Source organism: Anas platyrhynchos, chromosome 10 (assembly GCF_047663525.1).
Source record: "Anas platyrhynchos isolate ZD024472 breed Pekin duck chromosome 10, IASCAAS_PekinDuck_T2T, whole genome shotgun sequence".
Lineage (NCBI taxonomy): Eukaryota > Metazoa > Chordata > Aves > Anseriformes > Anatidae > Anas > Anas platyrhynchos.
The window spans coordinates 6,258,367-6,276,619 of record NC_092596.1 but is presented as its reverse complement, the minus strand read 5'-3'; the positions used below and the strand labels follow the sequence as shown (position 1 = coordinate 6,276,619).

Sequence of the window (18,253 nt, the reverse complement as noted above, 5' to 3'; positions counted from 1 at the left end):
CTGGGACGCTGGAGACTGCTGCCCCCACTTTTTGACAGCAGATAGTTGGGATTTCTACTCACTAGCTTGAATCATGCTTGTGGAGGAGGTTTTGCTCTGTTGTAATGTTTCATATCTGGAAAAAGCTTATTACCTCTGAATTGCTCTTGTCTTCTCCTGTAGACTACCTGTACTGATCACTTTGTCATTAGCAGCTGATTTGCTATGTAGCAGAGAGGGCATATAAAGGGAAGCCTTTCCGCTTCATTTTAGCCCATTTGTTTTTAACTTGCATTTTTTTTTTGTATATTTTTCCCTCTCTCCTATTACTGCTTTCTCATTTGAAACTGTGTGTATCGGGCACCCAATCTGCAATTTCTTATTCCATACTCTTCCCACTGAAATTAGATCATTTCCATCTGGAACTGCAACCAGTCTTCTGGCAGCTGACTCCCTAAACCTGTAATCTGAGATTCCTGGGTAGCCTCAGCGCAGGATGAATCTGAGCTGAGGCAGCTCCAGGCTGCCAGTTGGCTGTAGAGCCAGTTTCAAACTTAACTTTATCTTCATAAAAATGTTCAAAACTGGTCTCTCTACTGTAATCTCATTCCATGTGCCTAAAAGCCAATCTGTACATTTATAATTACATTTGTCAACAGATTGAAAAATAAAGCAGCATGGCTCTGCATTTTAAGGGTCTTTAGGTAAGCTACTCAGAAACAGTACAGAACAAAGCTCAATTCTGTGTGCAGAGCACTTAAGGTGAAGCACTCTGCACTTTCTAGAGAAGAGCTGATAAAAAGTGACATCAACTATGAACAGAAACAGGAGTTATGAAGTCATTCGTGTCCTCAGCTGGTCATTCAGAAGTACAGGCAGAGCAGAGACTTCCTACTCTGCATTGTATGACTGCTGGATTTACTCTAGAGGAGTAAAGAGGTAGAGGAGAAATCCATCTTTTTCTCAAAACAGAAAAAGAACCTGCAGCAGCTCTGCTACTGCTTCTATTCCCAACTTCCCAGGGAAGTGTATGGGTGAACTCTTTTGCTGGCTGAAGCACGCAGAGAAGACTATTGAGTTGTCTGCTTGAATGGCTTCCACAACTGCTGTTGATTACCTGCTGATTCACGCGGCTCCTAAATTCAGTTACCTAGTCAAACTGAGCAGAAACCCAGCCAAATCGGTGATACTTTAGAACATCTGATCTTTATCATGTTAAAACGTATGAGAAAAAGTGGACCGCTGACCTTCCAAAGGAGCAGGAAAGCAGCTTATCGCAAAGGCATCGCTCCTTTATCAGTTTGTTTCAATGCTTTAAGTGCTTTCTCTTTGTTCACTGCTACTCCTCACATTCCAGGGAGACTGGAATGAGGGGCAGAAAACAAAGCTGTTCTCTTTAGACATTTTCTCCCATTCCCCTTGCTTTATTGTCATCAAACAGGCTTGTCACTGACACAAAGCCCAAATTTAAGACTAGCTGAAGAATGGCAGTATTTGTTATTCACTGGGATATAAACCACTCATCCTTCTTTTCTCAGAATAATTTGAGTGCTACAATGACACATCAGAAACAATCCCACATCTTAGAGAGACTCATCATAAAAATTAACTGAAGTGAATGGTCCAGAGCATGGAAGTCTGGTTTTCTGGAAGTTTTTGTATACCCAGCATTTGGGAGTAGTGAATTCCTTCCTTGGAATGTACTGCTTAGGAGAGACCTGGAGGTAAAGGGCTGGCATCACTAGGCATAGCCTAGGCATAGCAAGCAACTCGGCGTGCAGCATGAGGTGAGGCCCCTGCTCAGAGTAACAACAATGAAAATGCTCTGGGGTACTTCTTTGTCACTTAAGCTGTCATATGGCAATTACTACTGAGAGCAGTGACATTTCTTAGGAGGACAAGACACAGTCACTTCCAGCCTCGGCTGGGGCACTGCGTGCTGCTTTGTTTTTTGAAGCTAACATTTCTGCATGCTCATAACATTCTCCCAGGGACAGGTTTTCTTCATGTGTCTTCTAAGGGCAAACATCAATTAATTTCTTCCCTGAAGAAAATAACTCATTAATAAACGTTGAGCTTTACAACTGTGGGTCATTTTTTTTTAACCTCCTGTAATCAGCTCTTCCCCTTCTGAATCACAGTAGACAGGTTGCTGAACAGGGCATTTCCTCCTCCTGATGTTTATATTACATCGAATACACAACGAATGACAGCATCCCACCAGGGAGGGAGGAGGAGAAAGGGCAAGACACCCTTGGAGTGGGGTCGTCTTCTCAAATACAGCAGTAGAAAATCTTTTGCCTTGTGCAGGACTACAGAGAAATAAAATGAGCTAAACGTCAGGAATGACAGCACACCATTGCTTGTTGATTTCCCAGCAGCTGAGTGGTAAGAACATCTTCATTAATTCAACTTGCTAATGAGCCAGTGGCACCGCTGCAATGCAAGCATTCTTTCTCCCCTCTTTTCTGCCATCTCTCACTTTATAGCCGTTTTGTCACCAACACAAAGCCTTCAGGCTCGCTGTTCTCTATTGTCTCATATGCACACGAATTTTCTGCTGTGAAGTCAGAGGATGGAGAAGGCAAGCTGTTCCTACCATTGGTCATGTTTCCCCTGTATGGGATTTGGGCTCTGTAGTTCGTTAAGTACCACAAGCACACGGTATGAAACCACTGCGTATCTGTGGAAGGCAGAGCAAGGCAAGCAAAGAGTAAAACATGCACAGAGCTTTGAGGGATTCTTGACTCACAGAAGAATTTTTCTGAAATAATTTTGTTGTGTGGTTTTTGTTTAGTTGGTATTTTTTGTCACTATGCTATTTCAGACTTCAATACACATATTTTATAGGGGTACCCTGAAGCCATTTCGATACTGATTTTTTTCATGCTAGACCATTGTCAGTAGCAGATTATGGGAGACACTATGTTTTACTGAAAATGCAAACAAAATCCAAAGGCACAATGAAATGTCCACGCATTGTGGGCTGTTTCAATTTGGGAAGATCAGAATGTTCTATACAAGCAGCACAGAATGCAATTGGATGTTATGCACTGCTGGGTCTCTCATCTAAATACCTTCCCAGACGTGACAGAAATACCATCCCCTGATGAATGCAAGAGGAATGTGTCATGATGACAAGAGGAAGGACAATGGGACTTATCTGAGAGTGGCCAGGTGGCTCCATCACTCACAAGTAGGATAAAGTAACAGAGTGGGTAATGAGCACATTTTATGTGATAGGCTGTTTCTTATAGGACTGCCACTTGGCTGTGTCTGAAGTTGTACAATCCTCCTACCAGTCTTTTTTTTTTTTTTTTAAAGGTGCTGTTTTGTCAAATCACTGTGACAGTGGGTATTGTGACACCCAAGCACGCATGTCTTCTAGGTCCCGAAGGTGCAGGTGCAATTTGGTGTTCTGTGGTGCAAGTGCATTTTGCAGGAAACTAGCACTCGATCTGTATTTTCTGAAAGCATGTTCCTCATGGACACATCCACCAGAGTCTGGAAAGCCACACGGGAATTACTCACTGGGACTGTACAAACAGTTCTGACGTGCAGCTGCAGGAGCAAGGGAAACAAGATCGATAGAAGAGGAGCTAAGGCTCCTTCAGGAGGGAAACCGTAGGGCTGTGATTTGGATTCCAGGTGGGTTAGAGCAACAAGTGGCACACAACAGCACTGCAGCACCAGGCATCCCACCGACATTAGGGAGAGCTGTAAGCCCTTGCAGCTTCCAGAAGTTTTAGGGAAGAACAAAGATGCTTAATGCCTCGGGAATAGCACCACACCAAAACAGGTCTGGGAAAAATTACCCTTAACTACTGCTACCGTGCAAGAAAGTGGTGTTACTTCTGCATGCCTAATTTTTTCCAGTGCATCTCTGAAGGTAGTGTGTGACCAACCTGAGAGCTACCAGTGCTGATATTGGAGAAATGAGGACTTTGGACACCAAGCAAGGAGTGCAGGTTTAAATGATAGAATGAAACAGAGTGAATTAGCACATGTTGTGGAGAAGAAGAATGAAAAAAAAATAAATATGGTGTATAGCAAAACAAAAGCTGTATAGTAAACAGAAACAGTTGGTATGTACAGCTAAAAATAAGCGATCACTTTCAGGAAATTGACTTTCAGTGTAGGGGTGCTGTACATGGAATTGTCTTCATTTTTTTTCAGAGTAGAGAGCTTAAAAATGAAAACACAGAAGAGTCTAAAAAACCATCCAATTCCCTGTTCCATTGTTTCCAGCCTGACTTTGGATTTCCCACAGGAGGGAGTATCAAGCTTTTATTGATCTACAATGAAAAATAAATTCCTCTGGTTCTCTACACCAGCTGAAGGCCTTCACCACCATGGCAGTAACTGGTAGCCAGTTTACTTCATGACTGCTGCAGAAATTCCCTTCCTCACTGTGATCTGTGATCCTTTGGGCTGTCCAAAACTATTGCACCTCCTCTGCTGACGTGAACTGCACAATGACTACTTGGTGTTTTTGCTAAGGAAGAATTTGACAAATCACAAAATGGTAATTCAAGATGCAGAGCTGGACAGTCCCTGCACATGGCAAGGTTTGGGACAGTGGATTGTCCCCCTGTAGAAGTGAGGCCAGCTCCAAAGCCCAAACTAATATCCAAGCTCTGCTAAAGCATCAGGAAGTGTTTGTCTCACATGAGCCATTCAAGAACCATTAATTCGAATTTCTTAGGAGAAATTGAGATGTGCTTGGTTTTGAACTCTGTCACAGAGCAGGAAATGAAATTATGTGCTTGTTGTCAATATGAGCTGGGATTAATAATTCATCTTGAAGCTTTTTACAGAGTAACAAAGCAACTAGGCTCTAGAAAGGGAGTTAAATGACTCTCCTTTGGTTTGCCAGCTGAATGAAGTATCGGCATTTGTTCCCCGGTTTTATGGTCCTCAGGTGCTCCAGCTGGCTGCTGCACACATGCTGCTGTCACTGCTCACGTACAGACCCCATGTCCTGGGTGCAGGTAGTATGCTCAAGCCCTTCCTTCAATCTGGTGTAACCACAGTCATCCAAATCTCAGTTACCACACTCTCAAAATTCACCCATCTCATCAGTAACAATTAATTAAATCACAAATCCTCCTGAACTGTCGCAGTGCCTTCTGTGACCTCTGGACAGGCAGATTTCCATCGCTCTCCAGTTCCCTCCTTGGGAGCTCAACGTGGTTTTTGAGGAGTGGATTGATGCCCAAGGCTGGGTGCTGTCTCTGGAATTGATGACGGGGTGCGGAGGACTCCCGGCAGATTTCTGTTTGAAAAGCAGGGAAATAGATCTCAGTGATGATGTGCTGCGATACCGCCATACGGCGGGAGGCCAGTGTGTGGAATTAGCCCCGGAGCCTCGCTGTAGACTGGCAGGCAGCTTAATTGCTTTTTGTTAGCAAGCTGAAGTATTCATTTGAAGGTGTAGAACTGTTTGTCTTTTTGCTGGCTTTGGCCTAATTACATATAACCCATGGACTTGAATCAAGTTGTTAATATTCATCTGGTGTTTGCAGAGCCTCTAAATGGGAGCACTCTCTATGCTCTGACTTCATCTTCTGCATCTTCCTTCTGTTGTTAGAGCAGACAAAGCTAATTTGCCATCCTAGGGCCTGATCCTTGCAAGCCCTTGCTCATGTAAGTATTGTCAGCAGGATCAGAAAGATAAAGCTTTCTGGTGTTTTTAATCTTTTTTTTTTAATTTTAATTTAATGTATTTATCTGACCCCGTGTGCCGCCAGGGCCAAACCACCTGGGCGTCATTCAGAGGAGTGGAAACATGACATTTAAGTAAAGACCAAGATCTTCAGATTTTGGGGTGACCCCAGGCTGATTTAGAATATTATAGGGAATTTGCTGGCCCTGGCGTGGCTGGGTTTTGTTTCCCCTGATGTACCACGCCGGTGCCCCACATGACAGGTCAATAACTCTCTGCCCGTTACGTCGAAGCAGCGCAGCGAGGTTCGCTCCTGCTACATGATAGAAGCCGAAGTATCCAGATGGACCCACACAGGTTGCAGCCCCCTGCACTAGCCCATCTTTTATTTAGACCTGACAAGCTCAATTAGCATTATCTCGTGCTTCTGCATCAAGGGGACTTCTGTTAAGACGGCAGAGGAAAAGGGAAGAAGCAGAAGAAAAAGGAAAAATGTTTTTGAGGAAAAAGCAGTCAAAAGAGAAAAGGGATTTGTCTGTGAACTGTCACCTGATGGTAAGCAATGGGAACAGCTATATTGAGATTCCCCTGAAATATTACTTCTTAGATTCTAGTCACAGAAATCACAGACTCATCTAGGTTGGAAGAGACCTCAAAATCACCGAGTCCAACCTCTGACCTAACGCTAACAGTCCCCACTAAACCATATCCCTAAGCTCTACATCTAAATGTCTTTTAAAGCCCTCCAGGCATGGTGACTCCACCACTTCCCTGAGCAGTCTGTTCCAGTGCCTCACAACCCTTTCGGTAAAGAAGTTCTTCCTAACATCTAACCTAAAACTCCCCTGGTGCAACTTTAGCCCATTCCCCCTCATCCTGTCACCAGGCACGTGGGAGAACAGGCCAACCCCCACCTCACTACAGCCTCCTTTAAGGTACCTGTAGAGAGCGATAAGGTCGCCCCTGAGCCTCCTCTTCTCCAGGCTGACCAAGCCCAGCTCCCTCAGCTGCTCCTTGTAAGCTACTGTAGCTCTGCTTAGGGTTGTTGTGCCCCAGGTGCAGGACCCGGCACTTGGCCTTGCTGAACTTCATACAGTTGACCTCAGCCCATCGGTGCAGCCTATCCAGATCCTCCTGCAGAGCCTTCCTACCCTCGAGCAGATCGACACACGCACCTAGCTTGGTGTCATCTGCGAACTTACTGAGGGTGCACTCAATGCCCTCATCCAGATCATCGATGAAGATATTAAAGAGGACCGGCCCCAGCACCGAGCCCTGGGGGACGCCACTAGTGACCGGCCTCCAGCTGAATTTAACTCCTTTCATCACCACTCTTTGGGCCCGGCTACCCAGCCAGTTTCTAACCCATTGAAGTGTGATGTTAGTGCCGCATGGATTTCATCTTTAGCACGCTGCAGTATAGCAAGTAAGTTCACGCTAATTATGTAGGTGAAACAGGATACATACAACTCCATCCAATTAAACAGAAAGATGTTTAAGAACCTGGGTGCTGTGCTGCAGTCACAGTGTTGTCTGGTGCAGCTCCCCCCAGCTCCTCAGCTGCACACCCAGTGCCAGAATCTGGGGGAGAAATAAGGACTTCATCTCTTAAATCAGTGCTCTGTGCACGGCTCGAGATTCAGTTACGGGACTTGAGCAATCTCATACCTTCATAATGGTTTCCTTTCTTTTGCCTCAAGGATATGTTTAAACAACCAGAATATTTAGCTACAATTTTTCATTTTTGAGCAATTTTTCAAGTTTTGGCAGCTCAGCTCGTGCGCTGCATTTAAGTGACTGTGCAAGCAGGCTACTGTCTGGAGGCGTCAGACACCAGCTTCTCCCACCGGTGCTGCGACCTTTACAGCCTCAAGAACAGACACAGTCCATCTCCACTCCTCTGCTGAGGGTGGGCAGTTCACAACGAATGATAAAAGCAAAAAAATACCTGAACAGCTGTGCGTGGTTTCACTGATTAACTATAAAAGTTTGGGAATTATTATTTTATTCTTCATGTTAGTTAAGGAAGGATTATAAAGGCTACATATATATTTATATAAAGAGGTTGTAAAGTCTAACAAGATACCAAGCCTTGATCCTGGGCAACTCCTGCAGCACATGAAAACAGCTCCCAAGGTCAGACCAGTGATGAATTTACTGTTGTCGCTGCCTTTCTGGCCAGCTGGATGTGGCCAGATATCCTGGGACACATTTGTATAGCAGAGGAGCCAGTAGCAAAGAACATAAAACGTACTTTGTGAATATTCATATTCAGAGCTCGGATCTGAAAGTTAGACACAAGTGCCCTTATCTAAATAACACGTTAAATAAACTGCTAGAGCTGTAAATACCTTTGGGAATGACTGACATCGCATTTCCTGGTTGAAATCACACCCTCTTAATGGCACAGGCTGGATCCTGAGATCTGAAACTCACAGGTGGACCCTAACTGGGCTTTTGCTTCTTGGGACTACTTTCTCTTAAAAAGAAAAAAAAAAAAAAAAAAGGAAAAAAAAATAATGAAGACAGCTACAGAGAAGTATGCGATTCTCCTTGATATCTGGCTCTCACCAGTCTAGCAATAAAATTTAAGACATTTCTTCATCCTTGGAAGACTCCAATCCCAGGTTGCTCTGCTATGCAGAAAAAATAAGCTGTGATATTGTGGAAATAGCACGAGTAGAAATCAGGCTTTCTAATTTGCCACAGTACTAAGAGTCACCAGTGCTCAAACACTGGGGGTTAGACATCCTTTTTTAGCCCCCCATTTCTCCATGGGCATGTGTGAATTACTTGATTGTGACCTGGCTGGAGGTCGTTAACATTATCAGCACAGATATCCGCCTTATCTCTCTGACTGCCAGCTTGAAAAGAGGCTCTTATCAGCTGGAGATAAGGGAGAGAGGATGGATGGCAGGAAGAACAAAGCCTTGGTGATATCTCTCTCATTGTTTCTTCTTGCTGAGTTTTTTTCTTAGAGCACTATTTGTCTACACGACCTTCATAGAGCTCTGATTTATTTGACTGTTAAAATAAAAACTGAACTTTGCTGGAATATGACTGAAGAACAAAAAGGCGTCAATTCAAATCATTTACCGACGCTAAAAGCAGCACAAGGCGCAGCTCCCTGCGTTTCCTCAGATCCGATATTCCCTGGCCTTCTCATTAGCCATCGCTGTTCCCATCCAGTGCGCTGGTGGGAGATGAAAGGTAATTGATATCTGTAACCTACATGCGAGGTGGAATGGTGTGCGCTGCCAGCTGCAATAACAGTGGTAATTATGAGATCTTCTGCACCCAGCCGATACGAATAGCAGAGCTGCTAAGGCAGGCCTTTTCCAGGTGGAAGCATGCTGCAGCATGGAGGGACGGCGGAGGAAGTCGTGGTCAGCACATCAGCACCGTCGCTGGGCCTCCAGAGTGTTCCTGGGGCAATTCCCATGCACAGAGGGGAAGCTCCCAAGAGGACTTCCCATAAACATCTGTAACTGGGACCCATGAAACTTTGCAGCATGACAGTTACCTCGCTGGGAAGTAACACCTGCCTGCCGAAAACAAGTGGCTAATACTATGAGGCAGTAAGGTTTACATGCTAAATCCTTGGCAGAAGCTTTAATAGCCCCTAAAGCAGAAGATGTGAGGATAGCTTACATTTGATGTTCCTTGACAGCGATTTAAAGCACTAGGACTGCCGTTTCTGTGAACCTGGGGCTTCCAGGCTTCCTCCTGTGCTGGAGCTGCCACGATGCGCTGCAGCCGCGGCACGCGCTGTCCTGCTTCTGCCTGACCTTGACAGCAGGACCCAGGAGGCTGGGGGATGTTATTTTGGGTTTGATGCCACTTTTTTGTAAGATCTGGCCAGAGCAACTGGTGTGCTTAGACACAGATGGCATTTTGCTGCCCTTCAGTGCACAGCTGCCCTACCTGCTTCTGGCGAGTGCTGCCTGTTGGCTTTGTGCTGTGCTCACTAGGGTGTCTTGAGCTTGGGCACTGCAGAACTAAATCCTTCACCAGTTTCTCATTAGCATCTTGTTCTACGGACTGTACCATGACTGGGCTCCTCATCTGGCATCTAAAGGCTCGCAGTCCCACTGATGGCTTGTCTGCTATGGAAAAATTTATTTATTTTTTCCTCCCGTGTGCTGTGTTTGATTTCTCCACCCAAGGGCCTTGCTACCTCCTGCATTTTACCAGATAAGGCTTGCTCTTGTCTGAAACCAAGTCTTTACCTGTATCCTGGCCCAAGACTTAATTTTTCTCGTACCCCAGAGTCAGCATTTATGTGCATTTCTTTGAGACCTGCACGTTTCATGAACACACTTTTCCTTTCCTGTCCTCTGTTGGCACCAGGACATGCGCAGCAGCCCCAGCTCCCTCCCGCACCGAGCACTGTGTCCTTTCCTGCTTGTTGTGGTTTGCTCATCAGCTCCCTGGCCACGCAGCTCCCCACCCCAGGGGTCTTTCACACCTTAGGTGCTGGGCTGTGTCAGCCACGGACCCGTTCCCCAGTGCAAATATCCTGTGGCTGCTCGGGACCCGGCTGTTCTGCCTGGTGCACTGTGATTTCACACTAGAGAGTAGTTTCATCTCTTCTTTGGCTGTCTCATTCCCTGTTCTAATTGCTTTTTCTAATGCTAGATAGTCCTCCTTTAGCAATTTTTCTTGTATTATTTTTGAGATTGATCCCATTAAGTTCTTATCCTTCAGTATGTCATCCCCAGCTTTGAAAGCAAAGTCATTTGTTGTCAGCTGCAGCTGAATTACCTGTGCATTAATTGCCTTTGTAGGTCCCAGATTTCGCTCACAGATGATTTTTTTCTTTGTATGAAATATCTTTATTTGAAAAATATTCAGCGCCATTTACCTCAAATAGCCTGCTTGGGTTTTTGCTGCTTGCTTCTCTGAGCTTGTCATTAAGCCCCCAAGCTCCGTCGATGTTATTACCAGCTTGCACAACACGTATTACAAAATTAACAGTCTTGAAACTGCAGAAAAGTTGTCTGTGTTGGGTTCTGCAAAGATTAACGTTCTCCTGGCTCTCTTTCTACACTGCTTTCTGTTCAAGACACACAAAGGCATATTTTTTTGTGCTAGCCTGCTTGAAAGCCATTACTGATATATTTCCTGTGCTGTTACCTGCTCTGGGTTTAGCCTGCAAAGAGCAGTAACGAGGCACACGAGATAGAAATATACTAAACATAGTTTAATGACTTTCTCCTGCACTTAGCAGCTCAGCTAATTATACAGCAAAAAAGCACCTCTGACGTTTGTTCTGTGCCTCTCAGGGAATGGGCCCCTCCCTTACCCAGTGTGCTGCAAACCAGGCATGTCCACGAGCACCTCTTAAAGGTGGATGATGTGCCCCCTGCTTCCTCCCTGGAGGAAAGTCCTACAGCTTGGGCACTTCTTAACCTGTGGGGCTGCTGCTGGCACCTCCCGGGACAGCAGCAAAGAGCAGTCCTTGCAGAAATCACGCCAGCTTCTGCCAGTGCTCCCTGCACACCAGGAGCTGCCCGCGCCTCCTTCCGAGGCACTCAGCCACGGCCAGACAGCCTGCTCCCCAGGGCATTGTCACAGCCCTCTATATCTGCATCTGACAGGCAGCAGCCTGATTTCCAGCTTAGCCCACTGACTGTTGTATAATAAAATACAAGAAAGGCACACGCAGCCCTTTTTGTGCCAGCTCGAAAGATGCTAGACATCTTTATACATTATTCTGCACAAAGGGGTGCGGGGAGGGTTTGTGTCGTCGGGACACACTTCTTTCCTCTCGTTCAGGGAAGGGGAGAAGCCCTCCTGCACCTCCTTGTAGCATAAAGGAGCTGAAGTAGCTGATTATCCTGTGCTTGTCTTATCGTGGGTAAGTTTGGAGGTATCAGCGTGCCTGGCTGCTGAGCTTCATCGTCAGCTCTGTGCTGTTTTCACGGAGTGTTCCCAACATGGCTCTGCAGCAGCAGGGAGCTGCTGTAACCCCTCGGAGCCCACCAGCCCCGAGCCAAGGTACGCTCAGGACCCTCAGCCTCATCCCTGCACTTTCAGGGATGCCAATTCAAGAGGCACAAGATTGGTCTTTTGTGCTCTGATGTGCCCCAGGCTTGTGCTCCAGCTCCTGGGGGCTAAGGTAACAGTAGCAGCCTTTTCCTCCACCACCTTTTCAGCCGCCTGGGAGCTGAGATCCTAAATCCACGAACAAACAGGTTGAGAGGAACCTAGATGCAGAGGTAGTCACCTAATACAGAGAGCTGAAAGTCTTCCAGTGATGGGGCTGTGCTGGCTGGGCCAGGACCCGCTGAGAAGCTGGATGTTTTTTGGCAAAGCGTGATCTAAACCATATGGCCCAGCAAGGAGATGGTGACGGAAGTCTTTATAAAAAGCATTTTACAAAATGTAAACAACAGATTTTTCTGCACAGAGATAAAGATGGAGATTAATGCTTGAATTATCCTGGATAATTAGTGTAGCAGGTAATTATTTAAAATCGGGCACATCTGTGAATACATCACTTTGACTGAATTAGAAAATCCTCACAACTGCTACAGTAAGATGGCTCCAGCAGTCCCACAGGGAAATCTTTATGGGAGATTAATTCTCGCTTCAAATGGCAGAGATTTGCAAGAGGATTAGGTGGCCAGTATGACACATCCGCACTGTGACAGAAAGTGATCCAGGCTTTTTGTTCTCACACAAGAGCCGAGTGGTGCTTTCTTTGAGTTCACGTGTTCCTTGAGCTTGAGGGCTCGGCCCTCAGAAGTAGTGTTTTATAGCCGAAAAGATGAGCAGTGCTTGAAGGAAAGTGGTGACAAGAACAAGGGCAGGAGAAGAGCAGCTTGAAGAGAGGACAGCGAAATCCAAACTTGGATTTAAAGTCCTAAAAAGCAGCAAGGTCACGCTTGCAGAGCTGGTGGGTATGGTTTTCAGAGTACTATAAAGTGTACAAAAAACTTGTCACCTAACATTGTATGAGACAGCGCAGGTCTGGGAGGGCTGGGTGAGGAGCTGTGTGGACAGCAGCTCCCGTCACCCATCTCAGCAGCTGCTGCAGGAGCTCCAGGTTTGACCATCACTGCACGGCTTCGCTCGTGGTGGCCAGGCCCAGGCTGAGCAAGGGAACAGGCCACTTGGGTTGGGTTTTTGCTGTGTTCAGGAGCTCACGGTGAGCGTTCACTCATGTGCAGTCTTCAACAGCTTAGACACAAAGCAGGCTGAGGCTCGGGCAGCTCTCAGAAATGTGAGTCCTGCTCTGTGGCCTGCTGGGGAGATGCACCAAAAAGCTGGAGCACTTCTGGTAGGCTACCAGGCCACACTCCCAGCCAGCGCAGCGTCTGGCTGTACCAGCAAATGCTTCAGGTTTGGATGATTGGGTATCAAACAATGGCTGAAGCATGGTACTCCCTGTTCTCAGCCCAAGAGAGTTCAGAAAGCTGCTTTGTGTGCAGATCTCACTGCTTACAGCACTAAAGAGAGCTCTAACCAAGAAAATGGTGGTTTCCTGGCACACAAAAACACCCTCAGTAAAATTGAAATCGCTCCTTGCTGCATGATTCCAACACAGAGCTGGTGCCAGGAGCTCTCATCTGATTTGCTCAGGTTCTCAAAACATCAAGGTGAATACTCGAGACAGGCTGAGTTTGTAAACCCCGGGGAATTCACAGCAGCAGAAGAGAGGAAAAAAAAAAAGGAGATACTTTAGGCAGTGTCCAGGGGGTCTGTCTTTTAAAAAAGGTTATATGGCACTCCTGGGCTAAGGCTGCACAAGAAGTACCAGTGAGGCTGAAGCTGGCCTCCACCAGCCTCACCTGCAGCTGTATTTACATCATCAGGGATTTGTTCAGACCAACCACAAAACTTCCCCAGTGAGAAACTACCACCAGGTTTCATGGCGCTGCCCTACGTCTGCAATCAGCCCCTATTCAAGTCCATGCAGTACCATTAAATATCTTACTTTAAAGTAAAATAGCAAAAAGTACTCTCTACAGGAAGTTTATTATCCTTTTTCTTTCATTTCCCCCAAGCTAATTTGCAATCCCTGAGCTAGGGATTTGCCTTATCCTTCCCGACAAACAGCATCCAACATCTACTGCTAAATCACCTCCTCCCCCAAGACAAAAAACACCAAAAATACACGTTTCTATCCAAAATATCAGTCTTGCACTCTCCCTCAGCTACTGTTTTACCCTAAACTCAGTGTTTCCAGGTGTCTGCAGCTCCTGCACACCCTGAGAAAGCCTTGCAGCAGGGCTGAGTAACTCAGCACCACCCTCGTGCTGCCGCATTTAACGTGGATATTCCCCTGCAGCTGCTTGATCCAGCCTTCAGAGATGCAGCCACTGCTGGATTTTCCCCTTGGGCTAGTAGTGAGCCTGTCTGTGGGGAGCTGCAGCTCAGGCCCTGGTATTTTGGGGCGATTCAGCCCACCAGGATGTGCACCTGGGCCACCGAGGCAGTTGTGTTAAAATGAGAGCTGCACGTCATTTCAATACGCCATTAAAATGGAGCTGAGCTGCACCTCGCTGTCAAAATGTGAGCATATTTTAACCATGTCAGAGCACTGGAGCGTAGCCAGAATGCCAGTGTAATAATGTTTTGGGCATGATGTTCAGCCATATTTTATTAAACTCCCTGTCCTACACTTCACTGCGTGGGTCTGAGGGCTGCTGCCTGCAGCCCAGCATCCAGGAGGGCTGCTCCTTCCAGCCTCACTTAAATCTACTCAGAAACTTAAAATCATCATCGTGTTCTTGGTTAAATCTCACGTCAGATACCGCAAACATAAACACTAAACAGCTAAAACACTGTAACTATCAGCACTACATTCCACGGAGGTAAGAGCACACATCCTTACCGCTTAGATGCGGGTGCTACTGCACACTGTGCTCGGCACTGCTTGAAGGATTCGGCTTTCTTCCTTTTCTGCCCGGTGTCAGAATTCCTGCAAAACGTGAAATAGGGGCATTTTTTAAACTTCAAAACCAACACAAAGCAGCATGACATCCATTCTGAATGTGGGTTTTGTATTCATATGGACTTCATCTGCAGAGAGGGCTGCATCACCTCTCTGAATCCAGGCTGTAGGTTGTTCTCTTTGCTCCCTTCATGCTGAAGGGAACACGCAGTTTGTTAGCAGACAGCGTGGCACCTTGGCTCCGCAGACCAGACTGCAAATACCTCGATTTGGGGAGCTCCATTTTGCAGTCTGTAAGATCAGCGTCTTGCACAAGCTCAGTATTTCTTGGTGATGCTATGGACATGCTGCGCATCTGTGTAGCTGTGAAGTGATGCTAATAACTTTCCACCTTTGCTTTGTTAGGATGAAGAACACTAGAGCTAGCATGGTGTTGCAATGATAATATAAATAAATAAATAAATAATAAAAAACAGTAAAATGTTTCATGTTTGTGTAATGATAATGCAGAAGCAAGATTTAAAATATAGCCCCCAGTAAAATTTATCACTTCTCTATAAACAAGAGCTGAATGAATAGATGCTATAAAACAAATCAACAAAGACCACGAGAGATTTTTTTCCAGGGAAGAGCGTGAGAATTCATTGGATTTTGACATGAAAAACAAGGGTCTGTGATAATATAAAAAGCAGTAGCAAAAAGAAAAAAAAAAAAGTTTTCCTGTTTCTTTTACGGGTGAACTAATGTGCACAACCTCTAAATGATGAAGCATGGGAAATTTCTTTTTGCTATCATTACATTTCTCAGAGGTTGGTATTTTTATACTCAGCTACATTTCACACTGATTTTTTAAGTACACCCCCAGCGAGGGAGATGGAAGAAGTGTCACTGCTTTGCCTGCAGCCAGAGAAATGCTTTCTTGCTCGCGTCACCTCCTTAGTCGCTGACATTTGCTTCGGTAAAGCCTGCCTAAAGCTGTTGATATTCTCTTTCCTCCTCTCACAGGACCATGCAGACATAGAGTGGAAGTTTGCACGGACAAAGCTCTGGATGAGTTACTTTGATGAAGGTGCCACTCTGCCCCCTCCTTTTAACATCATCCCGAGTCCCAAGTCCTTCTGGTACCTTTGCAAGTGGATTCACAAGCAGCTGTGCCCAGGCAACGACTCCGACAATGAACAGAAGAGGCATGAAAACCTCAAAACATTCACAGTAAGGAGCTGCATAGTTTGAAACTTATTTTTTGGGGGTGCTTGTGCATGTTCAAGGTCACAAGGGATGCTACTGTGCTGGTGCAGCAGAAGGTTGCTGCTGGACTGGGACTTGCCAAGAGCCATCAGGACTCTACAGACAGGATTACATGTTGGGTAACATGCCTCTGCCTTTCTCGTTGCAGGAAAGGCATGCTGACAACCTCATTCAGAATCAACATTACCAGGTAAACTCTCCTGCAGATCAAGTTTTTACTTACAGTTTCTTCTTCCTGCTTATTTGCTACGATCTCACTTCTTGCTTTCTTATAGAATACATATACAAGTGTAGGAGCTCCAAGAGGATCTCACTTGGCATGGATTAAACATTTCCTCAATAGAGGTGGGGTGGTTTAGTAAATCACTCCTAGCCTTTCGCCTGCTCTGAAAACAGCAAACTTGCCAAGTAGCTCCCTGCTTGCTGAAGTCAAGGCAACATCACCATTGACTTTAGAGGGATCAGACTGTTGTGTCGTCCTGATTAAAACTGTTTTTGCAGCATTTTTACATACTCTCAAATTGTTCCTCTACTACTTTTTTTTTTCTGCAAGCCATCCCTAATCCTAACTCAAACAGCAGTTGAGATTTCCTTCAGTTTTGGACAGCTCAGGAAGGAGGAATTGTTCCTTTGTTGAATTTTGCTGTTTCTGTTCATTCTCAGCTTGCTTGTCATCAAGTGTTCATTAAATTCAACCTACGAAAGGATGAAACGGTATTAAAAACACCAGCTTCAGTGCTTGAATTCAATGTGATTATGCCAGCATGCTGGAAGGACGAAAAAATACCTCCTCAATGTTAGGTGGTATGTCAGACAATACTGTCAAAAGCCATAAATAATTTGTCTTACGTAGGACATCTCCTGTTTTCTGAAGAGTCTTTGTACGTGGCGTTGACACTTAACGTACTTAGTCACTTCTGATAAGAGACATTGGGTACCTTCTGACTTCACAGCACAGCTCACAGGTACCGAGAGTGGGATCTCGTAAAGCACCTCCCAGTAAACCCTTGGTGTGGAGCACAGCTTAAAGCTTGGGGTTACTCAGACTTCTTGTCTCCATTTATGGGGGAAAATGCAGGGAAGGTTTGGGGTAGTCTTTTCTGTATCCAGACATCAGCCTCTGTGTGTCAGGTAACAGACAGCAGTCCAAGCCTGCTTATGCAAAGCCAGCAAGGAGGTACACAAATGCAGAGCAAAATGGATCTCATCTAAGTTGTACCAAACAGCCCAGGTAATGCTGGGGAACAGTCACCAGAGGTGTGACTCTGTACTTCCAGTGCTGTCCACAGATGCTGCAGCAGCTCTGCAAGGATTTTTTAACCTCCCATTAGAGGGCACCCAGGCAGCTGGCAGATGTGGGCTAACGTGAATGTGCATCGCCCTGTAGAGTCCTGGCTGTTTGTTCTTCAGGTTATTTGTTGATAACACCATCATTTAAAGAAAAAAACCTTAAAGTGGCAAGCTTAGCCCATCAAGATACACAGCATATACACGTGAGACTGGTAATCTCGAAGGACTTTCAGCATCTGAGATTAAATAATGCATGAAGAGGTTTAAATGGCTTGAAGACATTTAAAATAATCTAGATTATTTTTTTCTGAACAAGTTTTACGTATGCAAAGCAAGTACATGGAATCAGCTCACTACACTTAATAGCTGAGCTTTCAAGATGAAATGTAAACAAGCCTCTGCAAAGGTTTGTTCTATTTGAAAGTGCTGTTTCTAAGAGTGATTATTTTTTTTAAGAGAGCAGAGTCAGGAGAGCTATCAGTAAGAATTCGGTGAAATACAGCAAGAACAGAATTTGGTCTGAGCCAGCAGCTGAATCACTTCTGTTGTTTCATATTTCAGGAAGTGATCAGAAACCTTGTGAAAAGATACGTTGCAGCAATGATCAGAACTTCCAAAACCAATGAAGGTTTGACTGAAGAAAATTTCAAGGTAACTTCCTAGTCTTTAATAATCATGTTACACTAATGCCAGTAGCCACTTGCAGAGTTCCCGCTAACTTGGGAATATATTTTGTGACCAGCAGTGGAAATGTGACTGTTACTGGAGCTGGGAAGGTATGCGATGTGCATGCAGTCTTCTTTTGAGCAGAGAATATTCCTTAAAAGGTTGTCTTCTCACAATGTCTCAGTGTGTCTTAATGCACAAGATTTTACATAGACAATGGCTTTGAAAACCGGTAAGAATGAAGTATCTGCTTTGAGTCAGCATTACGTTCCTAATCCTAAACTGAGTCAGGGTTAATGGATACAGAGAATATTAAATTTGGGCCTATCAACTAAAAGATTCCTGCAACATTTCTAAATTCCAACAGTTTCACTTTTACTATAAATGTCTTATTTAGGCTTTCCTCAACCCCAAGCAGGAAGAAGAGGGGATAAGGGGGTGGTCACAACGGCTGGTCCCACAGCCCTTGAAGACAAAGATCTTGTAAGCTCTCCAACTCTCAG

The 18,253-nt window shown here is 45.3% G+C and overlaps 1 protein-coding gene and 1 long non-coding RNA gene across 2 annotated transcripts in view; one reads left to right on the top strand and one right to left on the bottom strand.

Moving 5' to 3' along the window:
• Positions 1-18,253, top strand: part of TRPC5 (transient receptor potential cation channel subfamily C member 5) — a 96,892-nt gene that overhangs the window by 71,368 nt on the left and 7,271 nt on the right. The window contains exons 8-10 of the mRNA XM_027465062.3: positions 15,552-15,758; positions 15,943-15,984; positions 17,646-17,735. Coding sequence (XP_027320863.1) covers positions 15,552-15,758; positions 15,943-15,984; positions 17,646-17,735 — 339 coding nt within the window. The remainder of the gene's footprint in view (positions 1-15,551; positions 15,759-15,942; positions 15,985-17,645; positions 17,736-18,253) is intronic.
• LOC113844711 (uncharacterized) lies at positions 3,439-8,491 on the bottom strand. The gene is made up of 3 exons (XR_003499449.3): positions 8,216-8,491; positions 7,996-8,123; positions 3,439-5,254 (listed from the first exon to the last, which is right to left on the bottom strand). It is a non-coding gene; the product is annotated as an uncharacterized lncRNA (long non-coding RNA).